The 16243-nt window shown below is 49.2% G+C and overlaps 1 protein-coding gene and 1 long non-coding RNA gene across 3 annotated transcripts in view; one reads left to right on the top strand and one right to left on the bottom strand.

The window, feature by feature from the left end:
* TGM6 (transglutaminase 6) overlaps positions 1 to 15883 on the top strand; it is a 29148-nt gene extending 13265 nt beyond the window's left edge. The window contains exons 3-13 of one of the 2 annotated variants that reach the window (XM_084777858.1): positions 168 to 410; positions 1116 to 1234; positions 2725 to 2853; positions 4706 to 4883; positions 5284 to 5422; positions 6848 to 6951; positions 7023 to 7265; positions 8666 to 8998; positions 12995 to 13149; positions 13362 to 13495; positions 14635 to 15883. In XM_084777858.1, coding sequence (XP_084633984.1) covers positions 168 to 410; positions 1116 to 1234; positions 2725 to 2853; positions 4706 to 4883; positions 5284 to 5422; positions 6848 to 6951; positions 7023 to 7265; positions 8666 to 8998; positions 12995 to 13149; positions 13362 to 13495; positions 14635 to 14788 — 1931 coding nt within the window. In that variant the 3' untranslated portion in view covers positions 14789 to 15883. Of the gene's footprint in view, positions 1 to 167; positions 411 to 1115; positions 1235 to 2724; positions 2854 to 4705; positions 4884 to 5283; positions 5423 to 6847; positions 6952 to 7022; positions 7266 to 8665; positions 8999 to 12994; positions 13150 to 13361; positions 13496 to 14634 lie in introns of those variants that run through there. The other variant, XM_084777859.1, reaches the window with a different exon arrangement.
* LOC311595282 lies at positions 5667 to 7177 on the bottom strand. Its single transcript, XR_014778392.1, has 3 exons — positions 7045 to 7177; positions 6651 to 6859; positions 5667 to 5991 (listed from the first exon to the last, which is right to left on the bottom strand). It is a non-coding gene; the product is annotated as an uncharacterized lncRNA (long non-coding RNA).
* Positions 15884 to 16243: the final 360 nt, after the last annotated feature.

Here is a 16243-nt window from a genome sequence, read left to right as displayed (position 1 = left end):
AGCGAGAGGTGCCCACTCTTCCCCTGGGCTCCCTGAGCCTGCCCAGTTTTTCCCTTCACAGCCTTCCAGCTTGAGGGACCGAGTCTGGCCTTTCAAGCCTATAGCTTTCGCTCTTCTCTAAAGGAACGTTAGGAGGCAGTCTGTTGATCCTTTCCCCTCCTTTCCAGGGCCCCAGGCATCTGAGGCTCTACACACCAAAGCCATATTCCAGACAGGGGAGCTAGAAATAGGCGATACCTGGACAGCTGCGAAGGGGGACCAGACAGAGAATACAATCACCGTCAGCCTCGCGAGCCCTTCCAACGCAGTCATTGGCCGATACCTGCTGAGTGGCAGGGCCTCTTCCCGCCGAAAACACAGCGACCGAAAGCTGGGCCAGTTTATTCTCCTGTTCAATCCCTGGTGCCCAGGTAGGAACTGCCACATCTGAGACCGAGGGTCTCCTGGAAGCCATCCTCCTCGGAGGTGGGCCAACCCAAGGCAGTGGAGGCGGGGAGCGGCGGGGGGAGGGGGATGTGGAGTGGGGTCAGGGCAGGTGAAAGAGGAAGAAGGCTTGAAAGCAAGTCAAGGGATAGGAAGACAAAAACCAAAATCCAGGACCAGGAAGAGATGGGGAGAGGGGGCGGGGGGGGGGGGCATGGACTAGAAGAGGCTCAGGAGTAGGTAAGAGCGGCAGTGGGGGTGGAGTGTGGGTCGTTTTACTAAGCTGTATCTCTCAGTGTGGCCGGTTCCGCCCCTGCGAAGTGGGAATAAAAATAAACCTAACCCCGGGGATGTGGTGGGAATTCATTTCGGCTGGTGCTGCAACATACAGGTCGCTTTACGAGGTCAGCTAGGATCAGGACCTTGTTAATGTTTACCAAATTTAAGGCTACGCTGCGGGCATCAAGGTGGGGCAACAGACATATCAAGATTCAAGGGGTTTAGGCCCTACTTGGCGGGGGGGGGGGGCACTCAGAAAAGGTGAGTCCCAGCAGAGAAGGGCGTGGAGCCGCGAAGCCCCTTGCCCTGTCAGCATCAGGTCACCCTCCAGGCTCCATCATATTGCTAAGCCCTTCCCAGGGCAGAAGGGAGAAAGCCTCAGCCCACGTGGGGCCTCGCTAACTGCTTTTCAGATGACGATGTGTTTCTGGACTCAGAGGAGGAGAGGCAGGAGTACGTGCTTAACGACAGTGGCATCATCTTCCGAGGCGTGGAGAAGCACATCCGAGCCCAGGGCTGGAACTACGGGCAGGTCTTCAGGGGCACAACCAGACAGGGCGGGGAGGGGGGCTTGGGGGGCCCGGGTTGCGGGGAACCTGGGCTGGGGTGTGATAAAGGCAGCCTAGAAGACATCTATCTACTCACCTCTTCCTAGAAGGGGCAAGCTGTGTAGCCTCTTCCCGCCCCCCCTCCCCCATGCCCCAAAGACAAGGTTTCTGTTGGTTGTCCTAAACTCACTTTGTAGACCAGGCTGGCTTTGAACTCACAGACATCTGCCTGCCTCTGCCTCCCCGGAGTGCTGGCCCGCCCAACAGCTGGGTAGACTTTTAAGGCAGGCAAGTTCACTCATTCATTAACTCAAGTACTACCCCTGTGCCAAGGCCTGTCCTGAACCCCTGGGAAGGGGGAGCTTGGCTGGATGCAGTTTAGAAGTAGAAGTCAGTTCTGTGTGGAAATACACATGGCTTCAATCAGTGGCTCTCAAGCAAGCGCATGCATCAGAGTCACTGGAGGTCTCCTAAAAATCACAGGTGGCGGGTGCCTCCCTCAGAGAGGTGGGCTTAAGCATGCATGGGAGCAGGCCTAGAAATCTGCATTTTAAGCACTCTCCCAAGTGATGCTGACGCTGTCAGCTGAGACCCAGCTTTGACAGCCCCTCTGTGTGTGTAAAGAGCTGATTCCGTATCCAGTGTAGGGCTCAGCTCCCTTCTGTAAGAGGTAAAGATTGTGTGGGGCCTGAACCCCTGTGTGTGTGCTCAGGCCTCTCTAAGTCCTAAAGCAGTGGAAAGGCTGCACAGTTATGCTGCATTATTCAAGGAATAATGGGAGGAAGGCAGACACGATGCAGACACAAGGATGCGGAACATGCACACGCAGGGCTGACCGTAGGTGAAAGGAGCCACATCTGAGACTCTGGTCCTCAGAGTCTGGCAAGACGTAGGTGGGGGCGAAGGGGCGGGAGAGCAGCAGCCCAAGCTACTGGGAGCAGAAATGAAGGGAATACAGGGTCTCCTGAGGGACTCTGCCTGCTGGGGCTCCTGGTGCCACCTTGACTGCCCAGCTAGAAACAGGCTGGAGCTCAAAAGCACTAAGTGCTCGGGGACTGGTCAGCCATAGCACACTGCCAGTTTGGGGTCCATCTAAAAAGTCACCACCCTTAGCTTTAGCCTCCTCCTCCCATCACGGGAGCCCAGGGCTGTTAAACCTTTCCAAATTCTCAGAGGGAGTTTGAATGGAACATCCTAGTTGTTCAGTGTCGTCAGCTGATCCAAATGCACATGAATTATGTGGAACAAGTGAGCGTGTCAGTCAGATAGGTGTGTGGCCCAAGGACCGTCATAGGAAACCACGGGAAGGTTGGATTTCTGGTTCCACGGTGGCTATTTGAAGAAGGATTTTTAACGTCCCCAGGGGGAGTTGGTTCAAATGGCACAGACACAAGGGACAGATCAGGTGGGCTTGCGGGAGGGCCTGGAATACGGATAAGTCTCTGGCCTCTGAGTACAGCTTCTCTGGGGGCAGTTTGAAGAGGACATCTTGAAAATCTGCCTTTCTATCCTGGACCGAAGCCCTAGTCACCAGGACGACCCAGCCACCGATGTGTCCCACCGCCATGACCCAGTCTATGTCACCAGGATCATCAGTGCCATGGTAAGCAGGCCGCTACCATCCTTGCATAGCCTTCCTTCAAGGATACCCCAAACCAGTACTGTACCCTAGGGATCTCACTAAGTTACCTCTTGCATTCCACACTGCTGCGTGACCAAAGCACCCTGTGTTACATTCAAGTGTATAGGCCAAGAGTTTGGCAGGGCACCATGAGAATGGCTTGCCCCAGCCTCTGGATGCTTCTGCAGGGGGTTCCCAAGTGGTCAGGGAGAGTCACATATCTCAAGCCTTTGGCTCAGGTAGTTGGTAGCTCCGGGTTTCCTACTCATGCTGTGCCTACTAGACTTCCCGACCCTCACCTAAGCCTCCAGGCTGGCGGGAAATAGAAACTGGGACTGGCCAATGACCATCACTTCTGTGATCAAAAGCACTCCCAGGACATTTCAGGCAGAAGAATATAGGCCCAAACCCTACTTCTCCAGGAAAGGAGCGCCTACTTTAACATATCATAAGCTGGCGGATATAGGCCACAAAAGGCACCAAGCGAGCCTACTACTTGTATTGGGTTTTATTTTTTAATTAAAATACAATTACATCATTGTACCCTTTCTCTCTCTGCCCTCTAATTCTTCCCATGTACCTCTCCCCTTGCTCTCTCCCAAAATCATGGCCTTCCCCCCACCTCCGTTGTCATTGTGCGTGCATGCATACATGCAAGTGTGTGTCTGTGTGTATGTGTGTCTGTGTGTGTGTAATGCTTAAATATATAATATTTAAATATATAAATACAGCCTGCTTAGTCTGTTTAGTGTTACATGCATGTATATGATTTCAGGACTGGCCACTTAGTATTGGATAACAAATTAGGGCCCTCCTCCCTAGGGAAGCCAGTTTCTCCCAGTCTCAGCATTCCTTAGCTGTCTGTAGTTCTTTGTCTATGGGTAGGGCCCCATGGGATTGCCCTCTTCAGCATTAGCATGTCTATGGGTGCTGTGCTAGTCCAGGTCCCCTTTAGGCAGCCATACTACTGAGGCATCCTGGCTGAAGTTTCCCTGTTGTTCCTAGGAGACTTCCCTGGTCCTCTGTGGCGCCTTCTACCTCACAGGTGATGAGGTCCTGGTTGGGGACTTGGGATTCTAAAAGTAAATCTGTATTTCTTAGATGCTCTCAGATCCCCCAAGACTTCAGAAGGATGATGGAGGCCAGAGGGTCGGCAGCAGTGACAGATTCTAGGCTTGTCACAGTGCAGCCCTGGGACAGCCATGCCAGCCACAAATCTAAGTCCCAAACTCATGTATCACTCCTTTGCTAATCAATTTGGGCAAGTCTGCTAATTCCTCTGAATTGCACTTTTCTCTTCCTGGGGGGAAAACACCAGAGGATAAGAGGCTTTACCTGGTAGACTTAAAACAAGGTAACTCTCTGACGTACGTTAATCCATAGGTAATCCTTGGGCCAGTGCTTGATGCACCTGGCGGCAGCTCTGATTTCGTACAGTACCTCCAACAGCCCCCAAATTTAACTACCACGCGGATACTTAAAGCAGAAAATGCCCCCAAATCATAGGTGACTTTTGACAACAACAGACTATCCAAATTGAAGATAATTGAAAATTATCAAGTGTAAAAAGTAGGCTTTCTTTAGTTTTGTGTTTGGAGAGGTGTTTGCATGTTAATCATGTGATCTACATTCTAGACAGACAGACAGACAGACACAGAGAGAGAGAGAGACAGAAGCAGAGAGAGCTGTTTTAAGAAAGCAGAGTGCCCTACTTTTCAGGCAACTTAAAGGCAAAGAGTGGTCCCATGGACTTGCGATTCCAACGTTTGGAGATGCTTTTACAGAGCAAGCGGGGATGCCTGCCCAGTGACTGACTCCCAGCTCCTCTGCTCAGGTGAACAGCAACAATGACCGGGGTGTGGTACAAGGCCAGTGGCAGGGCAAATATGGCGGTGGCACCAGCCCACTGAAGTGGCGTGGCAGTGTGGCCATCCTACAGAAGTGGTTCAAGGGCAGGTACAAGCCAGTCAAATATGGCCAGTGCTGGGTCTTCGCTGGAGTCATGTGCACAGGTATGGAAAGACTTCTCTTCAGCACACACAGCCCTTAAATTTGCATATGTTTGCATAGATTTGCATTCGCTGCAATCAGTTTTCATTAATGAAGGGGAAATAGAAATCTGGTTAAAGAAGAGAGAAACCAAACAGTTCTTTTGTTTGAAATGTGTTGGTCTTTTACTTGGAATCCCTCATTGGGTGTCATGGATCAGCCCTGTGGTCCTCAGATCCCCTCAGAAAGGTACATGGATGGCACTGTCGTGTGGATCCAGATGAGGGTGACAGTAGCATCCTCAGAAGCCTCTGAGAGAATGCAGAAGACTTGGTGGTTCTTAGGGAGGAGCACCACAGTGGAGAGGCTGGGGATTGAGTTTAGAGAGGCAGATCAGCCAACCACAGTCTCCCTGCTCCACAGTCCTCAGGTGCCTAGGGATTGCCACCAGGGTGGTGTCCAACTTCAACTCAGCCCACGACACAGATGGCAATCTGAGTGTGGACAAATATGTGGACTCTTTTGGCCGGACTCTGGAGGACCTGACTGAAGACAGCATGTGGTAGGTCCTGGGCTGCCCAGCCCAGCCCTAAGTGTCTGAGCCTCTTCTCTTCTCCTTGTCAGACATCCCTTCCTGATGTTGTCACCTCCCTCTAAGCCCCAGATGTTTATCCACGTGTTTCTTACTGCCCCTCCTAACCCCGGTTCAGTAAAACAGGAATCAGGTTCCCCTCTGCTGCTTGCTTCCTGTGTGACCCACCCCCACCCCACCCCGCATGAGTGACCACTGCTCCTAACCTCATATTCTCACTGTGCACATAGAAGGTGACAATAGTCCAGACCTCCTCACCAGGGCTTACACTCTGCCTGCACCATCCCCACCCAAGATAAGCACAATTCCCAGCTCTTGAGCACACGAAGAATCCCCTGTCTCCTGACCTTCGTATATACTATTCCATACCCAGAATACTGTTCCCTTTGGTGTTTCTCTGGCTAATTCATTTGAATACAGGCCTCATCTTAGATGTCACTTACCTAGAGTAGGCTTCCAGCAGCCATTCTCCGGTGTAACCCCTCTTCTGCCCAGCATTTATTATAGTGTTGGAGGCTTTCCTGGCTTCCTGTCCATCCCTTTCATTAAAATGAAGACACACGTATGCACAAGGATACACACACACATTTCATACACAGAGACACATGCACACAAATAAAAACAGGCATACAGATACACATATACCTGCATACATGTAAACACACAAAAACAAAATATATACCAACATACAAGTAGAAAGATGCATAAACACAAAAACACACAAACATGCAAGCACACAGACATACAAACGTATGCTAGCATACAAGCACTCATAACAGACAAGGGCATAAACACCCACAACCAAGCAATCATGCACACACAAGTACATTCAAGCACACACAAACATAAAAGCACTCAAACACACAAGGGCACAAACAAAAATATGCAAGCATGCAGACACATAAACACAAGCATATGCACACATGCCCAGGCACGCATATTTGCATGTACACACATACACTACACACATGTTCACATAAACATAGACTCACATACACATACATAAAGACACACATAACAATTGGCTACGATGATGTCCTGACATTTTGCCTGGCATGGCAGTACATGCTTGTCATTTTAACACTCAAAGGGCTCAGACAGGAAGATCAGAGACCAGCCTGGCCTATGTAAGGGATTGCAAACCAGCCTGGCCTACATCAGCCAGATCTGAGTGACATCAAAAGTTCCTCGGCCTTACCTGCAGTTGTATTTCTGGTATCATGAAAGCAAGTTGTCGATACATGTATGTACAGACACGCACACACAAATGTGAATGTGCCCATCAGACCAGGCGAATAAGTGGTTCATGAGGTGCAGACCCAGCACTGGCTGGTCTACAAGAGGGCCTTCCCCCACTGTAGGTGCACAGCTGCCTCATCTATGTGTCTCCGGCAGGAATTTCCACGTCTGGAATGAGAGCTGGTTTGCACGACAGGACCTGGGCCCATCCTATGACGGCTGGCAGGTTCTGGATGCCACGCCCCAGGAGGAGAGTGAAGGTAGGGGTCATTGGGTAGACCCAGCCCCCCCCCTTGGCAGCACACTGCTCATGCTACCCCCTCCTGCCCAGGCATGTTCCAGTGTGGCCCTACCTCAGTCACCGCCATCCGCGAGGGTGATATACACCTAGCCCACGACGGCCCCTTCGTCTTTGCTGAGGTCAATGCAGACTACGTCACCTGGCTGTGGCATGAGGACCAGAGGCGGGAGCGAGTGTACTCAGACACCAAGAAGATTGGCAGGTGCATCAGCACTAAGGCTGTGGGCAGTGACTCTCGTGTGGACATCACAGGCCTCTACAAGTATCCAGAAGGTGAGGGCCGTGGGACAGCCTTTATCAGCCTCTCTGTGGCAGTCTGTGGGCTGCAGACAGCACCCGGAAAATCTGGGGCCAGATCTCCAAATGTGAGAACAGAGACAGTAGCTGCAGTTCACAGCATTGACTGTGCTGCCAGCATCTGCCTCCTCTGCTGGCTGGGCCGCTCTCCTGGGTTAGCTTTCCCATATACAGCAGTAGTAGTGCTGTTTCCTCAAGCATTTGCCATATGCCAAGGACTGTACAAGTATGCACATGGGGTGATAATTGGACAGCGAGTGATCATGGGGACAGTGGCAGGTGGTACAAGTGGCAGGTGGAAACACAGACTAGACTCCGTGCAAAACAATAGTAGCAGCCACTGGTGTCTGGCACCTCCCAGGCCTCTGCCACAGCCCTAGCTCCTGGTTTATGGAAGAACCTGCATTTGTTGTAGGTAGAGAAATAAGACAACTAGATGTTTTTTCTCATTGCCGCCTCCGGTACCGTACCCTGAAGGTCTCCTTTTCTCATAAGTAAGCAGGTCCCTGGACAGGGTGGTAATCTGACCCATATGTCCAGTCATTTCTGCTTGTAAGACATGCTACCAAGCGATCAAGATCTGCTTCAAACCAGAGTCAGTTTGTCACTGCTGCTCGTTGAGCACAAACCAGAGCGGGCGACACTAGCAGGTTACAGGAAGGAGGAAGAAGCTGTTTTTGGATGTCTCTGCCAAAGCTGCTGTGTCCACCCTAGTGGGCCCCTCAGGCTTTGCCCCTGCCCAGATAATCTGAGGCACCATAGGACTGGTGAGACAGCCATGGGGCTACCTCCCCCTTGTGGCAGGGTGCTCGATGTTTACCAACCACTCTGCCACTCTGCGTTGAAGCACCCCAAACCTCGCCTCAACTGTCGCAGGCATCCCACAGACACCAGCATCGTCTTGGTTCCCATCTCTGCTAGGGATCCCATCACCAGCCTTTCGTCCTCTTTTCGTTGCATCAAAAGTAGGCTGGTGGGCGAGGAGAGCTGGTCCACCATCTGCTGAGACTTTCTGGAATTCAAAATGTTGGAGTCTTGGGATTTTGTGTTCTGTCCTGAGTTGGCCTTGGCCTGAAAAGAAATCAGCATCCTATTATATGAGGGTAATAATGAGTTTCTTTTCACCCAGTTGTCAAAAACGCTGAAAATCTGCATTTGTATGTGAAATCTCCTGATCTGATGTGTTAGCAACTGTTGTAAAGTATATTTAAATAGAGATGCAAACCAGGGAATTTGGCAAAGGGATCCCAGTTTGAGCCCTCTAAGAACTGTGGGAATTGAAGGTGGTGACAAGCGTGGTGGGTTTGCCCAGAACAACAGAGTCTGGACCAGGGGGAGAGGATACTTCCTGCCCCTAATGTGAGGGTGCCCTGCAGGGTCACGGAAGGAGAGGCAGGTGTACAGCAAAGCTGTGAAGAAGCTGCTCAGCGTGGAAGCCTGGGGGAGGAGGAGGCGGATCCACAGGGCCGGCCTCTGGCGTGATGACCTCCTGGAACCTGCCACCAAGCCCAGCATCACCGGCAAGTTCAAGGTGCTGGAGCCACCGGTGCTTGGCCAGGACCTGAAGCTGGCTCTATGCTTGACTAACCTCACCGACAGGGCCCAGCGGGTCCGAGTCAACCTGAGCGGAGCCACCATCCTCTATACCCGAAAGCCAGTGGCAGAGATCCTGCGTGAATCCCACACAGTGAAACTGGGGCCACTAGAAGGTAAGATCAGGGTGGTCTATTGGGATCTGGCCAATACACCTACTTTCCCAGGTTCTCTGGGGGGATGAACAGCATTGCCAGGCGTTCCCAGATTTACATTCATCCTCAGGGAGAATAGCCCTAAGCTTTGATGTCAGTGCCTGCCTCTTGTCCCCACTTTACAGATAAGAAAATTGAGGGTCAGAGGAGGAGGGAATCACGATCATGTGGTTCACTGTCTTATGATGGCAACGTAAGTCCACAGGTGGCAAACCCAGCCTTGAGGGTGAGGGTGACTTACGTCCTAGTCATCACGACCAATGTGATTGTTTACAGACCAAATAAACACATGATTGAGAGCATGTCACGATGCACAGGACATGCTCTGTGTCCCTTTTCTAAAGTCTGCAGACCTCCTAGATACCGGCAGTGGCTCCATCCTTCAGAGAAGTAAACCCAAAACCAGAGTTCAAATTCACACGTGCTACACATGGTGATAGGACCCAAGCCCAGGCAGCCTGGCTTAGAGGAACTCCTGACCCAAGGCAGCAGGGCTAGGGTCCCACTCCCAGAGACTGCCAGTGCCCAGCACCTAGGTGCTCAGTCGTTTATCTCAGGCTAAGCAGTGGATGGCTCATCCCTGCCAGTGATGCTCGGTCGCTTGATGGAGCATTTGCCTGAAGTCCATATTTGGCATTTCACTGCAAAATGGCATGAGCCCACGCCTTTTGATAATTTTTGAATAATTTTAACTGGCCGTGTCGCTTTTCTTGTAATTCAGCAGGGATGTTTTTCATGCGCCTTGAACACGTCACACTCGGTGTTTGATTTCCCAGATGGACCTCGTTTGTTTACTCTCTCCTCCTTTTCCTAAGTGGGCTCTCTCCGTCTTGTTATCTGTCTCCACCTCACGTTTCACACATGCTGTCCCTTCGTGTCTCCCTAGCTGTGTGTCTCTCTTTTCTCTGTCTCTGTATGTGTCTCCCATTTCTGTCTCTGTCCCTACTTATCTTCGCTAACTCTCTAAATCTATGTGTGAGTTGTGTGTGTCTGTGAGTGTCATGTGTCTGTCCCTGTCACTTTTCTCACATGCCATTTGAATTCTAAGGATACGGATAAACAAAGTTTAATTGCTGTCACCCCTCTGGACCAGTCCCTGGCAAATGTGCCTTGTCAGCTTAGACAGGCATAAAAAGCCATGAGGGAGGTGCCACCCATCTTTTAGCTCTTTTTGTCATTTCTTGTCACAAAATCTTAATCACAAAATAACACTTCATAATGGAATAAATTAACGTCTCCTGCCTTTTAGGGTTTTTTTTTTCATGTTCAAAATAATACATATTCATTAAAGAACTCAAAAGCAAAAGAGAAAAATCTCTTATCTCACCACCTACCTACGGACTGTTGACAGGCTTTTTTTTTTAAATGTGCACTGCTTGTTTGCCTTTTGAAAAGCATAGTTCTAATTAAATATTGCCATGCTGTGTGCTCTTCATATTATATTATAGCTCATTTTTATAAGCTCTTCATAGGAATCATTTTACTTGGTTTAAATTTTTAGATAAATTCAAGGTGGCTTTTGGGTTTTGGTTTTTTAGGTTTGGAGTTTTTTGCCCCAAAGAACCAGTGTGAAGTTTGGTTGATTTTCTTTTCTTTTCTTTTCTTTTTTAATTTTTATTTTTATTTAAGTAATTTCTTCAGATTATATCTCAGTTACTATCCTCTCACTTGTATCTTCCTGTTCCGCCCTCCATCCCTCTTTCAGCCTATCCCCTCCCCCTAGGTCTGTGACAGATGGGGACCTCCTTCCCCACCATATGATCACAGCCTATCAGGTCTCATCCTGGTAACCTGCTTCCCCTTCCTCTGAGTGCCACCAGCGCCACCCCCAACCAAGGGAAAGTGGTCCAATAGAGGGCACCAGGGTTTGGTTGATTTTCAATACATTTTTTTATTTGTTTAATGTCCATTGATTTCTACTCTACTTAATATTATCCCCTTTATCTTCCTTTTGTATAGTTCTTTTTGTATGACTCCTGTGTGTGTTTCTGGTTGGTTGGTTGGTTGGTTGGTTGGTCGGTTGTTATAATACTGCAAATTAAAAATGTGAGGCTTTATGCTTTGTAGAATCTGCATACTGAGCTCCAGCCGTGCTCTCTTCACTTTTTCATTTTATTTTGAGTTGGGGTCTCACTTTCTTGCCCAGGCTAGACTTGAATGATCTTGTAGGTCCAGCAGGACTTCGAACTCGTGGTCCTCCTACTTCAGCCTCCCAAGCCACTACAGCTACAGACCCAAGCTGTCATCAGCTAAGGCTACAGACCCATGCTGGCAGCTACGTACAAACCCGTGCCATCAGGCCCAGCTGTTTCTATGCCTTTTCTTCTGCTGTGCTTTGGCCTTAATTTTCTAGCTTCCTATGGACGCTTAGATTAATGATTTTAAAGCCCCCTTTTCACTTAATATACTGAATGATTAAAATTTCCTTCTAAATCTTCTTAACTCTCACACAAACTCTGGTGCCCCATATTTGATCATGTCCCTTGGATGGAGATGCCTGGTGGCACTCAGAGGAAAGATAATAGGTCACCAAGGAGAGACTTGATACCGTATGAGCATATTCAGGGGGAGGAGATCCCCCTCAGACACAGACATAGGGGAGGGGAGTAGGGGGGGGAAGTGGGAGGAAGGGAGGGATGGGAGGATACATGGGATGGGCTAACAACTGAGATGTAATATGTATAAATTAATAAAAATGTATTAAAAAAAAAAAAAAAAAGAAAGTTATCTGAAATATAAAAAAAAAAAAAAAAAAAAAAATTTCCTTCTAAGCTCTCCTTTTGACATTTCCCCCACAAAGCATTCTCAATTTTCATTTTGTTCAAAGTATTTAAAAATGTGTCTTGATATTTCTTCCTTGACCAGTGTTCTTTTAAAAGTGTATTGAGTGAGGCACAGAGGAACAAACATATAATTCCAGTAGTCAGGAGACTTAAGCAGGAAAAGCCTGAGCTCAACGCCTGCCTGAGTTAAGTAGCGAGATTTATCTTTTTTTATTTCAAGTAATATATCCTTTAATCTGCTAACATTTTTTATTTTCCAGTTCTCTTCTTTATTGCTTTCTGTTAGGTTTGCCATGGTCTGAGGGCACATGTTATATTATTTCTATTTTGTAAATTTATTAATATGATATTTACATATCATGAAATATGATCTGTCTTGGTGACAGCTCTTTATGGTCTTGGGAAGAAAGTGCATCTGTTGCGTTGGATGACTGTTTACTAGTTGACTATGACTGCCAGCTGCCTGAGGTGCTGTGGAGAATCAGAGTCTCAGCGTGTCTTAACTGGGAATGGAGTTTATGATTTGGGGGTCTGCACACTGCAAGAAGCCACTTTGCTCAGGGGTCTAGACTGGTGCCAATGCTCTGCCGAAACACGTCGTTGGTGACATATGTTTGTTCTCTAAGATGAAGCTCAGGAATTTGCATTCCAACGAGTTTCTAGTTGATTCTGATAATGCTGGTCCTAAGACCACGCTAGGAGAGCCATGGCCTATGACCATAGACTTTCAAGTATGAGTGTACTGGCAAGAAATATCAGTGATGCTGGCTCACAGCTGACAGAGCTGACAAAAGCCAACCATTCATGGTCAAGAAATATTTGGAGACATTTCAAGGAAGTTTCCCTCAGTGAGCTTGGAAGTTGAAAGCCATTGTTTGATCTCTGTCTTCTCTGGACCTGATACATAATAAACTCTCAATAAACCATAAATAAATCCCAGGTGAGATGGACAGGTGGTGTATCAAACATTTCCATCTTAAATAATTATGAAGAGTTTGTGCAGATGTCTGAGTACTCTTGGAGAGACAGTGTGGTTCTTATAGTCCTCACCGGCCTGGATTTGAATCCAGTTGTTTGTGGGCTCCTTGCTGTACTTGCTGTGCACCTTTGGGTAAGAAAAGACCCTCTCTGAGGCTTGGGTTTAGCACGCCCCCCCATCTGCTCTACCTTTCAGAGAAGAAGATCTCAGTCACAATATCTTACTCTCAGTACAAAGACGATCTGACAGAGGACAAGAAGATCCTGTTGGCCGCCATGTGCCTGGTTAGTAAAGAGGAGAAGCTCCTGGTGGAAAAGGACATTACGCTGGAGGACTTCATCATCATCAAGGTGACTCTTGTCCCCATCATGTTCCTGCAGAGCTGGCGGAGGGCATACAAAGCTGGGGTCTGAGCCTTGGGCAGCAGCTTCATCTAACAAGATGCGTGGGGGGCGGAGGTGGATACAGCTAATCCCACTTTCTCTGGCTCAGCCAGAACCGTGGGCTCCAGGGAAGTAGGGATGAGGAGGACGCCGGGTGACTCGTGGGTACTCCTCTCCAGGTGCTGGGCCCAGCAGTGGTCGGAGTGGCAGTCGCTGTGGAAGTCTTGGTGATCAACCCCCTCTCGGAGAGTGTAAAGGATTGTATGCTGATGGTAGAGGGCAGTGGCCTTCTCCAAGGACAGCTCAGTATTGAGTAAGTGCTGGGCTATTGATTGACAAGGACAGGGCCAGATCAAGGAAGAGGCACTGAGAAGGTAGCAGGAGAGACGCTGGGCTTCAGGGACACACCCACTGCCTGCAGCATCAGCCTATGTCCATTTAGCCATGAGTTCACTGCCTCAGCAGATCTGCCACTCACACCTATTACCGACATTTTTATTCATTTACCCTCTTGCTTATTCACTTGCTGTCTTTGTTCAATTTGTATTTATTTATATATAAAGGTGTTGTGCCTGCATGCGTGCCTGTGCACCATGTTTATGCCTGGTCCCCAGAGGACTCCAGGAGGCATCAGGATCCCATGGATCTAGAGTTACATTAGCTTGTGAGCCGCCGTGTGGGTGCTGGGAATCAAGCCCACGTTCTCTAGAAGGCAGGCAGTGCTCTTAACCTCTGAGCCAATTCTCCAAACCCATTTACTGTCCTTCATTCATTCATTATCCACTCTTTAGTGCATATTGTCACTTGTCAGTTATTCACTCAGCTGAGTCATAACAGGTTTATTCATCTACCAATCCATTGATTAATTTGCTCCCTCATTTATGCATTCATTTACTCTTTTTATACAGCCCTTGGTCATACTGATCTGTGCTCTGAGCAACATGAAGCTTATTAGGGATGCTAAAATGGCTGCTCCCATGAGAAGAGTGTGAGGGATAAATCCCCATGGTCTAGGAGACCAGAGTCAGCCCTTGAGTGACGGTGGGGTGGAGTAAGGGAAAAGTTCTGGTGCCGTTGACATTTGGACTGGCCAGTAAACAACAATGCGAGGTGCTTTTCTGACTTTGAGAAGGAAGGCAGGGTTCCCAGGCAGAGGTCTGAGGAAAGGGAAGGTCTCCTTAGGGAGAGATTTCTGGTTCTGGTCCCCCTGGTGTGTTGGGAAAGGAAAGGGCAGCTAGAGCCAAAAGCCAAGAAGGGAAGTGCAAGATGTGCTCAGGACAGGGTGGGGGTAGGGTGGAGGGAGTGGGAGACTAACATGGCTAGAGTTGGGTAGAGGGAGGGTAAAGCTGGGAACATGTTGATCCTCCTAAGGATCTGGGGCACCCAACCTGACAAGCAAGACTCAAAGAGAGAGGACTGACTGTCTGCCTTTTTCCCTGCTCTTATCTCAAGGGTGCCCAGCTTGCAGCCTCATGAGAAAGCCTTGGTCCAGTTCAACATTACCCCCTCCAAGAGCGGCCCAAGGCAACTGCAGGTGGACCTTGTCAGCTCACAGTTCCCAGACATCAAGGGCTTTGTGATCATCAATGTGGCCACAGCCAAGTGATGGGCCAGGACCGACTTGGGGGAGGAGTCTGTCCAACTGCTGCTTCTCCCATGTGAGAGCCAGGTGTCCTGGCTTAGTCCTGCCTCTGTCTTTGCCCTCCTTCATGAGCTTAGGCAGGTCCTTCCGAGCCCACTGAGGTGCTGGATTCAGTAGGTCCTCATCTTCGGGACTAGCGGCTGACGTAAGAGAGGGGTTCTTCAACTCTCATCGCCTTGGCCTAGTTAGCTTTGCCATCACAGCCCAGGAAATTCACAGCTCCTTGTGTCTCTCTCATCTCTTCAAATGTCCTGGCCACATTTAGGCCCAAGAAGTCTCCAGGCCAAAGCACTCTCACTATAGAGGAGCCTTGCTGGAGCCACAAGGCAAAGTCGTAGCAAGATGGAGAATCCGCCATTCACCCAAGTGTTATCCCCAAACTTGTGTTCTTTCAAAAAAAGCATTGGATCATTGGATTTTAAGTAACAGGAGAGCTTTCCCTAAGTGGGGACACTGTCTCTGGATTGGGCGGGGGCGGCTAAAGCTGCCTGAGAGCATCCAAAGAAGACAAAACAGTTCTCCCCTAAACTCAGTAGCAGGAATATGCTCCAGCTCTGGCCATCCTGAAGTTCACAGGGCCACCCCCAGAACACTCAGCATCTTTTCTTGGAACCAGGATGGCTCGCACCGTACAGATCCTACACTTGGAGTCAAAGCAGGGCACGGCTGCCTGGAATAAGGACCAGAGTAGGCAGCACCAGGCCATGAAGAATACGACACTGGCTATAAAACTTAGCACTGAAATTTTCTGGACAGCCAAAGAAATTAAAATTAAGCAACAGTTTAAGAACTTTGAGCAAGACAACAGGTGCATCAGCAATGCAGTGTCGCTTGATGCAAATGAGGTTGAGGGGGCTGGAGAGACTAAAGGGACCTGTCTGCTCTTCTGGAGAGCATGAGTTTGGTTCCCAGAATCCATCTCAGACAGCTCACAACCTCCTGTGACTCCACCTCCAGGGGTCCAACAGTTCTGGCCTCTGTGGCCACCTACACTTACATGCACATACACCCTCCTCCCAAACACAATCAATTGAAATAAAGGAAATTTTTTTTAATACAGACGAGACTAATGTATGTTGAGAGAGATGATTCCTGTAGCACCACCACTCCGGTACTTCTCTGACAATTCTACAAAATGTGAGAGGAGACTTGGAGGCCAGATGTGTGTGAATGTGTCAAGAGGCTCAAAACAAGCCATGAGCTCAAAACCAACCTGGGCTACATAGTGAGTTCCAGGCCAACCTGAGCCACAGTATCAACACTGGTAGAGGTCAAGGGGGCAGGAGTAAACAGAGGGAGCAGCCTAGCCCTGATGAAGGCCCTGTGGCATCAAGGAAGGTGGAGACATGCACAGCCCTGGAAGTAAACTCACAGGGATGGTGTTTGTGTTCTGAAGGGGAGGAGGACTGCCTGCCAGCT

The sequence above is a fragment of the Acomys minous genome, assembly GCF_964271855.1.
Source record: "Acomys minous genome assembly, chromosome: 3".
In the NCBI taxonomy this organism is placed as follows: Eukaryota; Metazoa; Chordata; class Mammalia; order Rodentia; family Muridae; genus Acomys; species Acomys minous.
Note: the sequence above shows the minus strand (reverse complement) of the source record. Positions and strands in the feature narration are given on the sequence as shown.